Here is a 20,269-nt window from a genome sequence, read left to right on the forward strand (position 1 = left end):
TCTATCTATCTATCTATCTATCTATCTACTCTCTTTTAGACTATTTTTGTATCACAAATAGTACTGTATATGTAAATCTGGTATGTCATAAATGTATAGATGTAGCAGTACGGTCTATCTGTATGTCATGTACGTCATATATGTTATGATGAATTGAAAATGGGGGACCCTGATGTAAACAAGACGAAAGTCTTTCTCTGGTCTGCATCCCCTTAACACTTTGATTGCCCAAGGTTAATTCCTTTTTACCTCCTTGAATGCCCAGGTCCACTTCAATGTTAACGTTAATATCGCCTAATCTATGTTTTAAATTATGGCTATGTGTCTAATCTGCCCGTCGCTTATCAAAGACTCATTTTCCAGTCAACATTGTCGTAGCAATGTTTCCGTTTTCTAGCATTTTGAAAATCACTTGTTTTCACGGAAAATATAACACATTCCATGATAATCACCTTTTACTGGCATATTCTAGAACGTTGTCATTGTTCGGCCTATTTATGAATCGTTTTCAAATAAATGCTAGATTATCGATAGTATGTGTGCGCATGCACGCTCGTGCCGCGAGTTGAAAATCGATTCTCCTATTTCCTGACCGCTCGCACAGTGAAACAGCAATATCACATAATCACATAAAAGCTTATATCTCTGTGAAAACTAGTCTGATTATCCTAATACTGGTAACATAGATTCCTTACCCGAGATCAGATGGTATCCAAATGGATTATTCCAATTCCTGATCGCCATTCGAAAAAATCGATCTTTTTATAGATTCACAGTGTATACTGTAAAAACACATAATCTCCGCTGCTCTGAGGCTCACTAGTGGAGCTGATCAACCCCGGCTGCGTGAGTGAGAAGTAAAATGTGGAGTCAGGGATTTTTTTTCTCATTCATTTTCATTGAGTTCAATCCAAAAGGGTGAATTACCATCTGGGAGACGATGGGGGGTGCTTTTTTCACATCTGAGCGCTTGGAGTGGTTGGATTTCCAACGGTAGACTTGGTTGATGAAATACATACAATTGTTAAGGGGATGCAGACCAGAGAAAGACTTTTGTCTTGTTTACATCAGGGTCCCCCATTTTCAATTCATCATATTTCATATCTAAATCATATAATATCTCATTGCTAAATATATGCAATATATAATCTAATAATCCAATAATCTAAATCTAATATATAATATAAAAATGCTAAATGCATGGGTATTTTGTCTTTAATGTTAGCTTGCAAACTCAAATACTGTCTTGGTAAGCCTCATAATGAATTGTTTGGGGAAAAAAAGAAAAACATTGTGATGTGTATCGTGTATCGCCGAAAGGTCAGAAAATATCGTGATATCATATTTAGGCCATATCGCCCAGCCCTAGTTGACTGTATCTTTTTTGGAGGATTTGTTCAAAAGCTATTCATACTTCCATTTGTCTATCTATGGCGGATTCATTCAGACAGAAAAAATTAAGTTATACGGCTGTGGGAGGGATCTGGGGTCACGTGGAGTGTGTTATACGAAATAACAACATCTAACTTGACTGTTTCAGCCAATCACAATCAAGAAATGTGCATGCCATTGTATATACCATATATATACTCTTACCATATATCTGTCTGTACAACCTGCATATAATTTTATTTTACATATCTATAGATACTATATCTATATCTGTACATATCCCTTACCTACTCTTACTAGTTGCGCTGCTGGCCAGTACGACTTACTACCATAGTGTCTTTATACCTGTATCATTGTACATATTAAGCTCAAATATCCTGTAATTTCATCCATTCTTGATGATGTCAGACAGACTAGTTACAGCTTTCTCTCAGGCTGTAACTGTTTCCGTGTTGGCCTACTTTCCCCCCACGCAGAAAATGTATCCAGAATCAATAAGGGGATCGATAAAGAAGCAGACCGATAAGCAGAATCTGCATCGGTATCAATAAAATGGCATGGATTCCCATCCGTAGTGTTGACGTTATCGAAGTCTTGATACACTGTTCTCTTTCTGTCCTCAAGGCAAGACAACAACGTGGACTCTACATCGTCCCTCAAGGAAACTAAACCAGAGGACGCTAAACAAGGTAACCATTACCTTAACCCTAACCTTAACCACACTGTTATCTTAAACTAACCCTAACTTTCTATCATCATATTATTGCTGTGTTAGTATCAGGGTGGGTGTCTTAGTCTAGTGGTGAGAGCTGTGTTAGTATCGGGGTGGGTGGGTGTCTTAGTCTAGTGGTGAGAGCTGTGTTTGTATCAGGTGGGTGTCTTAGTCTATTGGTGAGAGCTGTGTTTGTATCAGGGTCTTAGTCTAGTGGTGAGAGCTGTGTTTGTATCAGGGTGGGTGTCTTAGTCTAGTGGTGAGAGCTGTGTTTGTATCACGGTGGGTGTCTTAGTCTAGTGGTGAGAGCTGTGTTTGTATCACGGTGGGTGTCTTAGTCTAGTGGTGAGAGCTGTGTTTGTATCAGGGTGGGTGTCTTAGTCTAGTAGTGAGAGCTGTGTTTGTATCAGGGTGGGTGTCTTAGTCTAGTGGTGAGAGCTGTGTTTGTATCAGGGTGGGTGTCTTAGTCTAGTGGTGAGAGCTGTGTTTGTATCACGGTGGGTGTCTTAGTCTAGTGGTGAGAGCTGTGTTTGTATCAGGGTGGGTGTCTTAGTCTAGTGGTGAGAGCTGTGTTTGTATCAGGGTGGGTGTCTTAGTCTAGTAGTGAGAGCTGTGTTTATATCAGGGTGGGTGGGTGTCGTCTTAGTCTAGTGGTGAGAGATGTGTTTGTATCAGGGTGGGTGGCTGTCTTAGTCTAGTGGTGAGAGCTGTGTTTGTATCAGGGTGGGTGTCTTAGTCTAGTGGTGAGAGCTGTGTTAGTATCAGGGTGGGTGTCTTAGTCTAGTGGTGAGAGCTGTGTTTGTATCAGGGTGGGTGGGTGTCTTAGTCTAGTGGTGCGAGCTGTGTTTGTATCAGGGTGGGTGAGTGTCTTAGTCTAGTGGTGAGAGCTGTGTTAGTATCAGGGTGGGTGTCTTAGTCTAGTGGTGAGAGCTGTGTTTGTATCAGGGTGGGTGGGTGTCTTAGTCTAGTGGTGCGAGCTGTGTTTGTATCAGGGTGGGTGAGTGTCTTAGTCTAGTGGTGAGAGCTGTGTTTGTATCAGGGTGGGTGTCTTAGTCTAGTGGTGAGAGCTGTGTTTGTATCAGGGTGGGTGTCTTAGTCTAGTGGTGAGAGCTGTGTTTGTATCAGGGTGGGTGTCTTAGTCTAGTGGTGAGAGCTGTGTTTGTATCAGGGTGGGTGTCTTAGTCTAGTGGTGAGAGCTGTGTTTGTATCACGGTGGGTGTCTTAGTCTAGTGGTGAGAGCTGTGTTTGTATCAGGGTGGGTGTCTTAGTCTAGTGGTGAGAGCTGTGTTTGTATCAGGGTGGGTGTCTTAGTCTAGTAGTGAGAGCTGTGTTTGTATCAGGGTGGGTGTCTTAGTCTAGTGGTGAGAGCTGTGTTTGTATCAGGGTGGGTGTCTTAGTCTAGTGGTGAGAGCTGTGTTTGTATCACGGTGGGTGTCTTAGTCTAGTGGTGAGAGCTGTGTTTGTATCAGGGTGGGTGTCTTAGTCTAGTGGTGAGAGCTGTGTTTGTATCAGGGTGGGTGTCTTAGTCTAGTAGTGAGAGCTGTGTTTATATCAGGGTGGGTGGGTGTCGTCTTAGTCTAGTGGTGAGAGATGTGTTTGTATCAGGGTGGGTGGCTGTCTTAGTCTAGTGGTGAGAGCTGTGTTTGTATCAGGGTGGGTGTCTTAGTCTAGTGGTGAGAGCTGTGTTAGTATCAGGGTGGGTGTCTTAGTCTAGTGGTGAGAGCTGTGTTTGTATCAGGGTGGGTGGGTGTCTTAGTCTAGTGGTGCGAGCTGTGTTTGTATCAGGGTGGGTGAGTGTCTTAGTCTAGTGGTGAGAGCTGTGTTTGTATCAGGGTGGGTGTCTTAGTCTAGTGGTGAGAGCTGTGTTTGTATCAGGGTGGGTGTCTTAGTCTAGTGGTGAGAGCTGTGTTTGTATCAGGGTGGGTGTCTTAGTCTAGTGGTGAGAGCTGTGTTTGTATCAGGGTGGGTGTCTTAGTCTAGTGGTGAGAGCTTTGTTTGTATCAGGGTGGGTGTCTTAGTCTAGTGGTGAGAGCTGTGTTTGTATCAGGGTGGGTGTCTTACTCTAGTGCTGAGAGCTGTGTTTGTATCAGGGCGGGTGTCTTAGTCTAGTGGTGACATCTAGAGCCATATGAAATCCGCGTTCACGGAATCGCGGACGGAATCGCGGAATTAACCAATAAAAATGGAATCAACTGCAAAACGTGGAATATTGCAGAATTTGGCCTAATCTGGACTGAAATTCCGTTTTTGGGTGGAACGTTTGGTGCACACGCGACCGGGGAGGCGGACGCTAGAGCGGGTTACACACAACACAGCAGTCTCCAAGCGTCTCGCTGCTGTGTTAACATCGTCAAGAAGCTAAGAAATTCCCCAATAAGCCCTCAATTCAGAGCAGAGCAGTATCCTAATGACTTTTATGCCTCCGGCGATAAGGTGTTTTGCAAATTATGTCAACGTTCCGTGGACTGGAGCCACAAAAACACTTGCGACACTATTGTGATTAAATAGCTATAACGTTAGGACATGATAGCTTCTTGCTAAATCTAGTGCACCCATCCATTTGTTTAATGCAAACGATTGTCATTATACACTGCCCTTTATAATCTAAATAAACTTAAATAGCTATGAAATGTTACAGTACATAGGACTATAGATGGAAATGATAGCTTCTTGCTAAATCTGGTGCACTCATCCATTTGTTTAATGCAAACGATTGTCATTATACACTACCCTTTATAATCTAAATAAACTTAAATAGCTGCATCGAACATTGTACATATGTCTAAACTGAACACTGTGACCTCGTTTTTTTTTTACTTCTAATTTTACTATGTTATTTTATTTCATACTTATCTTGTCTTGCACAGTCTCTGGAGCGTAACAGTAAGAAGCATTTTGTATAAAAGTATTCTGTACTTCTGTATGACAACTATTAAAGAAACTTGAAACTTGAGCTATGAAATGTTACAGTACATAGGACTATAGATGGAAATGATAGCTTCTTGCTAAATCTGGTGCACTCATCCATTTGTTTAATGCAAACGATTGTCATTATACACTGCCCTTTATAAACGAAATAAACTAAACTAAAGGTGCCTAAATTATGCATTACTATATTTCATCACAATATAATAGATATAGCTAGGCTACCGACATTGTCATTGTGATAATGTCAGTAGTAGCTGTATCTATTGTTTACACTTGAAATGTGTATTTTTATTTTGTCACAATATTATTTGAAAAGTATTGTGTAAAATTGAACTGTATTTCTGAGTTGCAGCACTTAAAAACATTAAATGGACTGTTATATCATATTCAATTGTGGACATTTATTCATTCCCACTTATTAGACACTATTTCTGATGGTAAAATGAGCATAAAAAGCAAAATACAGAATTCTGAAATATTAAAACGGAAAAAACGGAATTTGGGAAAAAATAAAATGGAATTTGGAAATTAATAAAACGGATTTCATATTGCTCTAGTGACATCACTCGCCTGTGACCACAATCAATGGGTCTCATTCCCGAATGAATTTACGACCGAAAATGTCCTCTTAGGCAGATTTCTGCCCATTTAAGACATATTACGGCTGGTAGCGCAAGTCCCCAAATGTTCCTGAGATCAGATTTGAGCGTGGCTGAGAGCAGATTTAAGAGTGCTGAGGAGCACACTTATGATTGATTGACTAATTGAACATTTTATTAACTTGACAGACTGTGTTCTCATAGTGATTCCTTCATGTTAACGCTACAGGCCTCCTTGGAATTAATTACTTAACCATAATTAAAATAAATATGACAATATTTGTACGATAAGAAATTACGCATTTGATGTCGGAAAAATTAATGATATGGATTCAGGGCTAACCTTTGAAGCTTTTTTTGGCAATCAAAGCTTTTTTTTTTATCTTATGTTGTGGGACTTGTACAGCACTTTGGTAAACTTTGTTGTTTTTAAATGTGCTCTATAAATAAAGTGGATTGGATTAATTAATTAAGTAGCCCCTTTCGTGACTGTGACGCAGCCAACAAGGTTTCACTCGGCTGCGCTGCCTGGGTGCAGTGGGGCTGCTCTCACAGCCAACGACATGACATTACATAATTATGTTGCAACCTTCGTCTATCAAGCAAACAATTATATTTAATTTATAATTTATAATTATATCAGACAATGCACCTACAAAAGCAGATGATTACAATTAAATTAGCCAACTTGGTAACCCATTAGTCATAGCAGCATAGGCATAGCCTTGTTAATGTTTTGTGTGGCGTCGCCGTTGTGTACAACGATACTTACGTTTTTTAGGTGATTTGACAAAGTTGTTGTAGAGTTGTGATATGCCATTTTCTTCTGGCATATCTGGCACTCTGCTTTTTGGGCATTGTCTTTGCATATTTTAAAGTGTAACCACACGTCTGATGACTTCTTCGTCGACATGTCTGCTGCACATGTCCTTTTTTTTTTTTTATCAAATATTTTTATTTTATTTTTATTTTTCCAACATGAAACAAAACATATCACAATACAATAACAACAATACATAAAAAGACTTCCCAAGACAATAACTCAACACCACATGACAAGACAACAACTGATACAAACTGTACAGTGATCATCCTACATGGACACTCGCTCGTTCTCTCCCCCCCCGCTCACCCCAGGACCTCAACATGAGTCACACTCACAATACATCACTCAGCAAAAAACAAGAATCAATACAAGAATCAAAACAAAAATGTCCAAACTTATATGCGTTCCCTCAACTTTGCCACTGCAGCCAACCAAATTGCGAATCAGATTCCCTAACCCCTATAACACGTGCCGTGGATATCTCCAAATAGATCACGTCAAGGTAGGTGAGAAACCATACCTTTGGACAGAGTCTGTCTGGGTGAAACCAGCGTGAGGCAATAAATTTTTTTGCGGCTGTGAGGCCGGCCAAAATTAGTTTTTTCACCTGTATAGAGGTCGGTAATTTAGAGAGATCATTCAATAATAATACAGAAGGAGATACAGGTATGGTTAGAGAGAAAATGTCTGAGAGCTGATATGTAAAATTTTCCCAAAAAATCACAACAGGAGGGCATTCCCAGTACATATGCATAAATGTACCTGTGGCGCCATTTGGGCACAAGGTACATAGAGAGTCAGGTCTGAGACCCATTGAATTCAATCGTCTAGGGCAGGGGTGGCCAACCTGCGGCTCGCGAGCCGCATGCGGCTCTTTGCCCGTCAATGTGCGGCTCTTCCATCCATAAAAAAAAATAAAAAAAAAATATTTTTTTTAATTTTTTTTTTACTTTTTTTTTTTGTATGTCACTCATTCCATAAGGACGTAGAATAAACATTTACAATTTTTTTTTAATGGTCCATTTGCATGTTCTTGGTATCTGAATCTAGGGACATATATGGATCAGTGTCAGAAATAGTGTGTCTGTTACTAGGCTTGAGTAAATTGTAATGAACCAAAGGAGAATATCAATTCTATTTAAAAAAAAAATTAGCTTTGACTGTAAATAACACCATGCTAAAATTGACCAGACCTGAAAAATCTAAGCAAATGAATAAAGGGAAGATGATTAAACAGAAGGTTTTGTAGATACAGTACTGAATTCTGCCATCTTTTTTATAATGTAAATTTCTCCACCATTTTTCATCATATTGCAACACCGTTTTTTGCAAGACGTTCACAGAAAGGTAGAGAAACGAACTGCGTTCTGTTTTATGGCAATAACGTTCAGGTTTGTGGGAGATAATCCCAAAAAATACGAGAAATTAAAAAGTAAATCCAGAAGTCAGATGATTGACAGGGGCTGGTGTGAGCTGGGTAGGGTAGTTTTTCGAAATTTGAAAGCCCTGAGTCTCTTCCTTCAAAAGACTACACTCACTTTTGGCTGTGCCACTTCCTCCTGTCAATATGCGCCGGTTTCCGACTCAATGCCCTAAGATTTCTATAATCTTATATTTCACTAATAACAGTTAAAATAATTGGTAAACAAACATAATGCTAAAAATATACACTTTTACTGTATATCTCGGGCTTAAGAGGTTAACCCTGTGAGGCCCAAATTAAAAAGAAATTAGCAACTTCAGAGGCCAGAGGGTGGGACATATAAACACATTTACTATCAAATAGCATTGTGAGGCTGAACAACAGGACCAATTGACTATACATGTGCTTAAAGGGGAACTATCTTATAAATGGCTTTTTTCAGTGTTTACCATTGTTTCTTAGCTATGTGGACTTATATTAATAGGATATATGTCTCTAATTCTCATATTGGCGAATTCTTCCAATTCTCCTCTCACAATATTCACCCTCACTGAACTGAGTCATCTGAAAATGTGCATATCTGTGATGTCAGAGATTTCTCAGCTGCATAATAATGTGGCAGTTGATGTGGCAGTTGGCACCAGGCCACACAGTGGTTGGAGCCCAGCCTCAAAACGGCTTAAGATCTTGAGGTAGAAAAATGCGGTTTTTAGTACTTGATTAGAAATACAAAACAATGCATTTTTTTTGAAAAAAACCTAGGTGTTCCATAGACTCACAGGAATTGTGTAAAAGTGCCCAAATAGTGAAAGAAATAGTAAAATAGTTCCCCTTTAAAATTTTTTAAATAAACATTGTTTTTTTAAATGGCTAAAAGTGATTTTGTAATTTTGCAACCGTGGGTCTCACAGGGTACTTTTAACCCTGTGAGGCCCAAATAAAAAAGACATTAGCAACTTCAGAGGCCAGAGGGTGAGACCTATAAACACATGAAGGGTGCCGTGACTGAAAAAAAAGGTTGAGAAACGCTGGTATATGGTGTGGCTCTTTGTGGTACCACAGTCATTTTTTTGTGGCTCTTAGTCTCTGACTGGTTGGCCACCCCTGGTCTAGGGGTTAAATAAGTCCTGTGAATAAAATTTAGATGAATCTGTTGGTGATCTGGGTTGTGTGAGGATAACCGAACATTTTCCCAGACTGCATCCCAATCAAAATCTACATCCAACTCCAGGACATCCTTTCTCCAAATCGTATCCAGGGGAGCTCTTTATACGAGGTCATGAGTAAATGGCGATAGAAGTCAGAAACGAAGCCTCTCGATGTCTCTTTGTCATAAAAGAATTTGTGAAAGTGGTGATGCACTAGTGGAGCGTCCCATGGCACGCCATGAGCCTTCAGAGCTGCTCTTATTTGTAAATAAAAGAAAAAGGAGGTTCCGGGGAGATCATATCCGTTGGATATATCCTGGAAAGAGTGGAGACCAGAGTTATCGAAGATATCCCCCAATGTGTGGATGCCTTTCTTTTCCCATCTAGGGTACCTAATAGGTTGTTGTCCAATAAGGAGAAGATTGTTATTAAATAGAGGGGAATGCGTGTGCCATTGATGGCGGTTTGTACCCACTTTCTGAGTGTCACGCCAAGTTTGGATCACATGTGTGATTAGAGGGCCAAATCTTAATTTACATTGTTTAATTGATATGTTGGTATACACCAGGGGTCAGCAACCTTTTTGACATGGAGTGCCTGTTTGAAATATAGTTGTAACTAGTGTGCCTCAACAATATTCCATGCATCGTAATTTTTTTTCTCATAATCGGGTCTTTTTAATGATAATTTTTACATTATTACATCATTATTGTTATTATTAACAATATTATTATGATGGTTGTATCAACCCTAAATCTGAGTTGGGGGGGGGGGGGGGGGGTGCAATGCAGACAAACAGCTGCATACAGTGCGACCATTTCACTCACATTTGCCCATTCATTTTTGGACACATCACACACCATCGGTGTGTGTACTGTACGTGTGCTGTCATAGCTCCACCTACAGGCCTAATGTAGAACACCAGGATGTGAATGGAGGGTGAATGTGAGGTATATCGTGTAAATAAGTTTTGATTGATCGCAAGACTACACTGTAAAAAAAAATTATAATAATAAGTTACCAGAACTTAAAAATATTGAGTTCAGTTACTGTGCATTAAGGTTTTCAGTTTTCAATCCATAATAAGTTTACAGAAAAATAAGTACACAACCACATTATTTCAACCTAATAAAACTATGTTTATTGTCATTGTTTTAAGAACACAAGTTGACTTGGTAATACTCACATTTTGAGTAAAAAAAATGGCTTTTAACATGTTCAATGAAATAGAAAAATAAATAATACAATTTGTTGATTAATCCCACTGGTCACAATGGTGACCGTAATAATGTTTTTGTTATAAGGCTCTGCAAATGTTACTGAATGATGTAGCAATGTATTTCCAGCTAAATTGAAATAATAAACAAATATAGGGTCTCAATTAAATATGTGGTAGTAAAAAGAACCCGTGGGAGGATTTCAACAAGATAAATGCGACAACAGTGCAAAATATTTCACTATAATATTTCAAAGCAAAAAAAAAAGTATAATATATATATATATATATTTTTTTTTAATGCTGCCCCCTGTGCCTATGAAAATGCCCCTGCGTGCCTATGCAGGCACGCGTGCCTAAGGTTGCCTACTACTGGTATACACAATATCCTGAAGTCTATATGGGGACACCAACTTCTCCTCCAATGTTCGCCAAGATACAGCTGCTTGAGCGTCAAACCAAGTGATCAAAGGTCTCAGAGAGAAAGCTTGAAAATAATATTTAAAGTCTGGAAATGCTAAGCCCCCATCGAGTTTACTCCTTTGGGCAGTTGATCTCTTCAAGCGCGGGCGTTTATTGTTCCAAACGAATTTATACGAGGCAGAGTGCAATTTCTGCCAGTAACCAACAGGAGGAGGTAACAGCAGCATGGAGCTGATAAAGTTAATTCTGGGTAAGATATTCATTTTAATTATTGATGCACAGGCCTGTAATGAATTTTTTTATTTGTCATTCGTAATCCTGTCACCCAAGCTGGAGTAATTATACCTTACCGTCTGGCTAATAGTAGGGAATATTTCAATCCCGAGACATTTAAAGTGCTCCACCATAAGTATGTTTGCCGGTAGGATGGTAGCCTTCGCAGGCTCATTAAGTGGAAGAAAAGCAGATTTTGGCCAGTTGATCTTAAAGCCGGACAGGCTGCCAAATTCATCTATCACGCCGAGCAGATGAGGTAGAGAGGATTTTGCATAAACAGGAGTACATCATCTGCGTATAAGCTAATATGGTGATGTGTGCCCTGAATTGAAATAGGAGATATAATTTGGGATTGTCTTATGTATTGAGCTAGAGGTTCGAGGGATAAAGCGAAGAGTCCGGGACTAAGAGGACAACCCTGTCTAGAAGAGCGCGAGACAGAGAAGAGTGGGAACAGAACTTTCCCGTTAAGATCATGGCCGAAGGCTCAGTGTATAGAACTTTGATTATATGAATGAAACCATCACCATCCTTCTGAGAACTGCCCATAAGTAAGACCACTCCAATCTGTCAAATGCTTTCATTGCGTCCAAGGACATGACCGCTGTAGGGGCTGCAATATCCTTGCTGGCATTAATCACGTGCAGTAACCGTCTGATGTTGTCAGTAACCAGGCGGCCTCTTATGAAGCCGGTCTGATCAGGGTGAACTAGAGATGTCATGTGCTTTTGAAGTCTGGTGGCTAGAACCTTGGCATATAGCTTAAGATCGGCTCCGAGGAGCTGCCACATTCGGTGGGGTCCTTATCCTTCTTGAGTAAAACAGATATAAGTGCCATATTGACATCTCTAGAAAAATTGCCCTCTTTGATTGAGTGTAAGATCATTGAGAGTAATAAGGGACAGAGTAAATCCCAGAATGCAAGATAGAGTTCCGGTGGAATGCCGTCCCATCCGGGAGCCTTGCCCCGTTGCATATCCGCAATCGCCTCTCTAAGTTCAACCAGCATGATAGGTGCAGCTAACAACCTAGCACTATCTTCTGAGATCTGTGGTAGGTTGATTTGATCAAGAAAATCCTCCAGCTTGGTATGATCAAAGACCACCTCTGACTTGTACAGGTTGGAATAAAAAGAGCGAAATGTCTCATTAATCTTTTTGGGGTTGGTGGTTACCTCCCCCTGTTGGTTCTTAATGGAAGGGATATCCGCAAATTGCTCACTGGCACGTATCTTCATAGCTAGTAAGTGACTAGGCCTGGAGGCGTGAAAGTAGTAGTGCTGTCTTGTTCTGTGCATCTGAAATTCAGATTGTTGTCTTAAAATGGAGTTAATCTCTTTTTTTCACTACCTTAATTTGAAGCTCCAGTCGACTAGAGTAGTTGTGCTGCAAGGAAGAGATCAACATGGCTTGAAGCTTTTCCAGTTCCTCTAGCTTGGAGAGACGTCCCTTGCGGAGATTAGATGCAAAAAGAGTAGTGTTACTTCTGATAAAACCCTTAACAGAATTCCATAGAATTCTGGGGTCCTTAAAATGTAGGAATTCAGCGAGCTTCTCTTTAAATTGCAAGTTAAACTCTCCGTTTTTCAGAAGTGTTGAGTTAAAACGCCATCTAGGGGCATGGGATGTTATTTTACTGAGTGAACCTTTGAGGAGGATACCTTTGTGGTCTGAAAGTGCTATGGGCAATAAGTCAACATCAAAGCTATCAAAGAGATGTGGGGAAGAAAAAACATAATCAATTCTGGAAGAGGTCTTATGTCTCGATGAGAAGAAGGAGTAATCCCTCGCGGATGGGTTGAGCGAACGCCACATATCAATTACCCCTGTGTCCTTAGACCAGGCCTGTAGGGCTGTTGGGCCTCAACTGTTTTTAATATATATTAATTACATGAAATCGGCATGCGATTGCAACCTGTTCCTGTTTGCTGACGACTCTGCACTCCTGGTCTCTGACAGGGATAAGTCTAAAGTGGAAAGTGTCCTGAGCAGTGAAATGAAAAAGATCTGCTCTTGGCTCAGTGACAATAAATTGTCTCTACATCTGGGAAAAACAGAGGCCATACTCTTTGGGTCAAACGCCAACCTAAAGAAATCCCAGGGTTTTAAAATTAGCGTAGGTGAAAACATTATTGAGGATAAAGAGGAGGTCACCTACCTGGGCTTTATTTTAAATAACAAACTTTCTAACGAAAAAATGGCACAAAAAGTTATTACTAAGGTCAATCAAAAAACCAAATTTTTATTTAGAATTTCCTCGTTCATAAATAGAAACGCTCTGAGGACCCTAGCTGGAGCCCTCATCCAATGTCACTTTGACTATGCTTGCACTTCATGGTACAGCAACATATCAAAACAAATGAAGACAAAGCTCCAGACCTCCCAAAACAAACTAGTGAGACTCCTGCACAACCTTCACTTTAGGACTCACCTAACGCCAGCCCACTTTAGCAGTCTGGGATGGCTTAGGGTTGAAGAAAGGGTACACCAGCTTAAAATGCTACTGGTTTTTAAAGTACTGAAAGAAACGGTCCCCAAGTACCTAGTAAATTATTTTAATAAAGTAGGAGATGTCCACAAACACGCCACAAGAGGAAGCCCCACGGACCTGGTCCCGCCGAGAGTCAGGACATGCATGGGGAAAGATGCATTTTTTTTACTCGGCTACGGTAATGTGGAATGCCCTGCCAACATTCATAAAACTCCTGAACTCCCCTCTCGGATTTAAATCCGCCCTAAAAACATGGCTCAGCAGCAACTCAAATTGGTCTTAAAATGTGTTTTATCTCTTTTATCATAACTTGGCTTTTATTTCTTTTATCATGAGTTGCTTTTAAGCGTTTGCGGATTTTCTTTTAACATTAGTTAACTGTATGAGTTGTTAGGTGTTTTTATACACATTTTTAGGATGTGTCCTGTCTTGTGTACATGTCCATTTGTGTTTCTGTGCCTTTTTATGTTCCATGTATGGACCACAATGGAAACAAGCCTTGGCTTTATTGTGTTTTATCCATTTTTGACCAGCGTTGTTGACACTGTTATTGTCTTGTCTTTTAAATGTTTTTGTCCTACGATTTGTGTCAAAATAAAGTATTCAAAAAAAATAAATAAAAAAAAGCTTGCTTCTGATCAGAGTTTTCCACGTGATTGGATCTATCGATCAATGGATCCCAAACTGCATTAAAATCAGCTCCTACTATTAAAGAGTAATCAGGTAGTTTCAACATAGCTGAAGTTAGTACAGCATAAAAGTTAGCGTCATACAAATTAGGGGCGTATGCAGAAATCAGCGCAATTTTCCGGTTAGAGCATTCTATTTTAGCAATAGTGATTCGACCATTTGCATCAGATCACACATCTAACAGTTTAATATTAAAACTTGTCTTCGCTATTATGGCTACTGTGGCAATTCCAGGTGTAGGGGTGGCAGAATAAACAACACACAGACAGGTTGCAGTTCCCAAAATCATACTCTTTATTTTCTATTTAAATAATGATCGCTTGCTGGCGGTAATCTGTCGGCCGGGCGGCGTCTCCGCTCTGTGGCCTCTCGCCTTGCGCTGCTACAGGGGACTGAGAGGAGGCTCCTCGGCTCCATTAAGTCCCCCCTCCCCAACAGGCGCACCGCGCCGTGATTCGATAATCACATAATCACTCCTGATGGGTCTCTAGTGACAGGTGCGTCCGGAAGCGGACGCCCAAACATGGGCAGCGCCCAGCCATTGGGTCGCCACGTAGCGCCCATCAATCACCAAGCCCAGGGGTGGCTTGTGGTTGCCACAGTACCCCCCCTCCAGCTCCGACCGTCGGGGAAGAGCGTCCGACGCCCAACAGGCATCCTTCCTGGAGAGGGCGTCTGCGTTGCCATGCGCCACCCCGGTCCTGTGGATGACAGAAAAGTTAAACGATTGCAACTCCAGAAACCATCGAGTCACCCTGGCATTGGTCCCCTTTGTCTTGGCCATCCAGACGAGGGGGGCGTGATCCGTCACCAGCGTGAAGCGCCTCCCCAGCAGATAATAACGGAGCGTCTCCAGTGCCCACTTAATTGCCAGACCTTGGCGCTCCACCGCAGAATAGTTGCGCTCGTGTGGCAGCAGCTTCCTGCTCACATATAAGATTGGATGTTCCTCACCCTCCAGTTGCTGGGAGAGGACCGCTCCCAGTCCCACCTCTGATGCATCTGTCTGTACCGTCATCTCCTTGTCGAAGTTCGGGGAGACCAGCACCGGTCCCGAACAGAGGGCCGCCTTGAGGTCCTCGAACGCCGCCTCCGCCTCCGGTGTCCACTTCACCGTGAACGGCCGCCGCGCCTGGGTCAGATCTGTGAGGGGAGCAGCGCGAGCAGCGAAGTTAGGGATAAACCTCCTATAATAGCTCGCTAGCCAATTAAATGTCCTGACCTGCTTCTTGGTTAAAGGGCGAGGCCACTCCCTTATCGCATCAATTTTCCTCTTCTGCGGTTTTACATTGCCCCGGCCTATTGTGAACCCCAGGTACTCTGCCTCTTCTAGTCCCAGCCTGCATTTCTTTGGGTTGGCGGTGAGACCCGCCTCCCGGAGGGCACCCAACACCGCTCTCACCTTTTGAAGGTGGGAGTCCCAATCTGATGAATGAATGATAATGTCATCGAGATATGCGGCTGCATAATCCCGATGGGGCCGTAGTACTCTGTCCATCAGCCTCTGAAAGGTAGATGGCGCCCCATGCAGGCCAAACGGGAGAACTTTATAGTGAAACAGCCCGTCTGGGGTGGAGAAAGCCGTCTTCTCCCTCGAGGCGGGGGCCAGAGGGACTTGCCAATAACCCTTCGTTATATCTAGTGTTGTGATAAACCTGGCCTGGCCCAGTCTATCAATGAGCTCATCCACTCTAGGCATGGGATAGGCGTCAAACTTTGAAATGTCATTAAGCTTCCTGAAATCATTGCAGAACCTGGTTGTTGAGTCGGGTTTCGGTACTAAAACAATAGGACTGGACCACCCGCTATGAGACTCCTCAATCATTCCCATCTCCAGCATGACCCGCACTTCTCTTCTTACGGCCTCTCTTTTTGCCTCTGGGATACGATAGGGCTTCAGCTTTACCTTGTCTCCCGGGCTGGTAATGATGTGGTGCTGGGCCAATGTGGTGCGGCCCGGCGTGGCCGAAAACACGTCCCGGTTCTGTTGGACCAGCTCCCGAAGCTCCTGCCGTTGGGTCGGGGACAACTGTTCCCCGATGGGAACATCGGCCGCCTCTGCCACCTGCTGCGCAAAAGGGGGGAGAGGGGGGGGCGAGAGCAACACATCCCGGGCATGCCATTTCTTCAACAGGTTAACATGGTATAACTGTCGATGCTTCCTACGGTCGGGCTGGTGGACCTTGTAGTTGACGGGACCCACTTTTTCGATTATGTCGGGTCCCTGCCATTTGGCTAGGAATTTGCACTCTGCTGTCGGAACCAGTACGAGGACCCGGTCCCCCACATTAAACTCCCGTGGCTGTGCGCCCCGGTCATAAATGCGCTTCTGTGCGTCTTGGGCCTGTTGCATATGTTCTCTCACCACTGGCCAGAGCGCCTTCATCCTGTCTCTCATTACCTGCACATGCTCTGAGAGACCGGTGGGGCGATGGCTGTTCCTCCCAAATCTCCTTTGCGATGTCCAGGAGACCCCGCGGCTTGCGGGCGTAGAGCAGCTCAAACGGCGAGAAGCCAGTGGAAGCCTGTGGGACCTCACGCACAGAGAACATCAGAAAGGGCAACAACTGATCCCAATTCTTCCCATCCTTCTCCATCACCTTTCTTAGCATGCTTTTCAGTGTTTTGTTGAAGCGTTCGCACAGCCCATCCGTCTGTGGATGGTATATGGAGGTTCGCAGCTGTTCCACTTTCATTAGTTTGCACATTTCTTTCATGACCCGCGACATAAAGCACGAGCCCTGATCAGTGAGAATGGAGTCGGCAATTCCCACCCAACTAAACAAATGAAAGAGCTCCCGTGCCACAATTTTGGCCGTCACCGTGCGTAACGGGATGGCTTCGGGGTAACGTGTTGCATAATCTATGATTACCAGTATATACTGGTGGCCTCGGGACAATTTGACTAGAGGGCCCACCACGTCGAGGGCAATTCTTGAGAATGGGGTCTCAATGATGGGCAGTGGGATCAGAGGATTTTTATAGTGTACCTTTGGTGCTGCGCGTTGACACTCTGGGCAGCTCCTGCAGTAGTCCTCTACTGCTCTCTTCATGCCCGGCCAATGGAAACGCGCCTTTATGCGCTCCATGGTTTTGTCCACACCCATGTGCGCTCCGAGGATATGTGAATGCGCTAGCTGGAGTACAGTGGGAATAAAGAATTTCGGCACCAGCAATAGATCTTTAACCTCATCATTCTTTTTTACGACTTGGTACAGCAGTTGTCTTTTTATTGCAAAGTGAGGATATGACAGGTTACTCACCCCCTCCACTGGATTTCCATCTACGGTTTTGATATTCGCCCGGGCCTGCGTTAGGTTTGGGTTTTCCAGCTGGGCCGTTCCGAACTGACCGCCGGGTCCCTCCCCACCTCGTCCGCCTGGGGGAACTCTGCAAATGGGTCCTCGTCACTGCTATCCGTCTCGGGGTCCGCTTGGGGCGCCGGCGCGTCGTCACCCACACCTGATGCCGTCTCCGTCTCACTCCCCGTTATATTCAGGGGCTCCGGCGCGTCGTCACCCACATTGGATGCCGTCTCAGTCTCACTCCCCGTTACATTCAGAGCACACACCTTCGGCTGACGTAATCCTTTCCTCTTCCTCGGTTTACCCGTGGAGGGTGGGGTGCGCGGGGAGATGACGGCTGAGCAGCTGGCGATACAGGGGGCAGTCTCGACCAATCAGCAGCGCTACCGGCAGGTTGGGTATCACGCCGGCTGTCATCGAGCAGACCCCCTTGGTGGTTGTCAGGGTGATCTGCGCTGTGGGATACAACTTTGTGTCCCCGTGCACACAGGACACTGACACTTGCGGAGCCTCTGCGTCGCAGTGTGCCAAATGGGGCTGAACCAGCGTTATGACACTACCCGAGTCCAGGAGCGCTACTGCATCTTCGTTGTTGACGCGCACGGGTAAAAGTGTCGCTGATGTTTCCTTATGGGCCCAACAGGCTGCGCCATAATTGCACGTCTTTCCGCGGGGGTCTGAAGCTGCCGCCGATGGCATGGACACATCCCGGCCTGGGCAGTTCCATGAGAGATGCCCTGGCTCGCCGCAGTCATAGCAGCGTCTTTGGTCCTGGTCGAACAGCGGTCTTCTTCGGGGTAGTTCGGGATCACCTGCGTTCCCTACCCGGCCCCTTGGGCTGGGCTCGTCGGGACCCCTCCTCGTTCTTAGCCGCTCTGGCTTTTCCCCTCGCCCCCCTTTGAGTAAGTCCCGCGTTACCTGGTGGGCCTCCACGATATTCACTAGCTGCTCCACGGAGCGGGGGTCCGCCTGACTCGCCTGCTTCTTCGTGTCATAAGGGAGGGCTCTGACAAAGCGGTCCATAACAATCCGTTCCAAGACCGTGGGCCCTCCGGGGTCGGTCATTAGCCAGGCTCGGCTTATGCAGACTAGGTCGTGCATCTGGGAGCGCGGGGAGGCCTGTGCGTCATACACCCAGTCATGGAACCGCTGCGCACGGGACTGCAGACTATGGCCGTAACGGGACAAAATCTCCTGCTTTAGCCGAGTGTAGTTTGCGGCTTGCTCCGGTGGCAGGTCCTGGTAGGCCTTTTGCGCATTACCCGACAGGAAGGGGGCCAGCAGTCCCCCCAGTCGTCCTCTGGCCAGCCCTCCCGGCCGGTGGTGCGCTCAAACGCTAGGAGATAGGCTTCTACATCCTCCTACTCCGTCAGCTTGGGGATGAAGCGCCCGGGGTTAGGCCGCGTCCCTGCGGGCCCTTCGTCCCGCCGGTGAGAGGCCATCCGCTGGAGCTCCGCGTGGATCATCCCCGTCTGTTTCCTCTGTTCTTGCAGGGCCTCTTCGTACCGGGCCTGTTGTTCCAGGTTCGCCTGTACGAGCTGCTGCACCAGCACGTCCATGCTTCTTTTCGTTATTATATATATATATATATATATATTTTTTTAGTTTTTTTTTCTTTTTCTACTTCGATGAAGTCTATTGTTGTTTATTCTGCACCCCTTATTGCCAGTAGACTATGCCCGCATTCTCCACCACTGTGGCAATTCCAGGTGTAGGGGTGGCAGAATAAACAACACACAGACAGGTTGCAGTTCCCAAAATCATACTCTTTATTTTCTATTTAAATAATGATCGCTTGCTGGCGGTAATCTGTCGGCCGGGCGGCGTCTCCGCTCTGTGGCCTCTCGCCTTGCGCTGCTACGGGGGACTGAGAGGAGGCTCCTCGGCTCCATTAAGTCCCCCCTCCCCAACAGGCGCACCGCGCCGTGATTCGATAATCACATATTCACTCCTGATGGGTCTCTAGTGACAGGTGCGTCCGGAAGCGGACGCCCAAACATGGGCAGCGCCCAGCCATTGGGTCGCCACGTAGCGCCCATCAATCACCAAGCCCAGGGGTGGCTTGGGGTTGCCACACTACCCCTCGGGCCTTGGTGCTAAAAGAAGAAGAACTTATGTTATGATAAAATGTATTTGCCAATTTTGCGTTATTCGCCAATAAAAGATGCGTTTCGCTCAGTAAAGCCAGATCCACTTGCTTCCTTTTTAGCCACGTTAGTACACTTGTGCGTTTATGTGGTATATTGAGACCCCCTGTATTCCAGATCAGGATATTCAAATTAGCCATAGTCTAAAAAGGATGCAGTCTGATTGAATGTAATTCGTTTGGAGTAGAAAACTATAATAGATACATATTCACTTGTTAAGGTTCCATTGAGTACAGAGCGTGAGCGTGAAAACAAAAATAAAACAGAGCGAGTCGACTGAAAAGAAAAACAAAAAACAACACAATCCCCCATTCCCTCCCCCCTCCCCCCACTACTATAACTTCTCCTATCCGGAGATTAAGCTGCATCCCACCTGGTCGTCTGCAAACTAAAACGCAAACAGCCAGGTAAAAAGCAGACTTCCTTCTCAGTGGCTACACGCCACACTCCCACAACAATAACAAAAAATTTATAATTAAATGCCTCTTAAAGGTAGAAAAAAATAATAATAACAATAATAATTATTACTATCATTATTGTTAAACCGTAGTGGTTTAATTAAGTTTAAACAAAGAGTCCTAGAACAGGATCAATAGTAATGTTAATGTTAAGATAGATACATAAACATATATGCACATACACACACACCTACAACTGAATGATAGCAGAATGATAACAAATGGGCAGCACATCC

The 20,269-nt window shown here is 44.0% G+C and overlaps 1 protein-coding gene across 1 annotated transcript in view; it reads left to right on the plus strand.

Moving 5' to 3' along the window:
* The window catches only part of LOC311227867 (caspase activity and apoptosis inhibitor 1-like), a 111,252-nt gene that overhangs the window by 74,143 nt on the left and 16,840 nt on the right, over positions 1 to 20,269 (plus strand). The window contains exon 5 of the mRNA XM_084313712.1: positions 2,017 to 2,081. Within this exon, the coding sequence (XP_084169838.1) occupies positions 2,017 to 2,081 (65 nt within the window). The remainder of the gene's footprint in view (positions 1 to 2,016; positions 2,082 to 20,269) is intronic.

This window comes from Notolepis coatsorum (genome assembly GCF_963971535.1).
Source record: "Notolepis coatsorum genome assembly, chromosome: 4".
NCBI lineage: Eukaryota > Metazoa > Chordata > Actinopteri > Aulopiformes > Paralepididae > Notolepis > Notolepis coatsorum.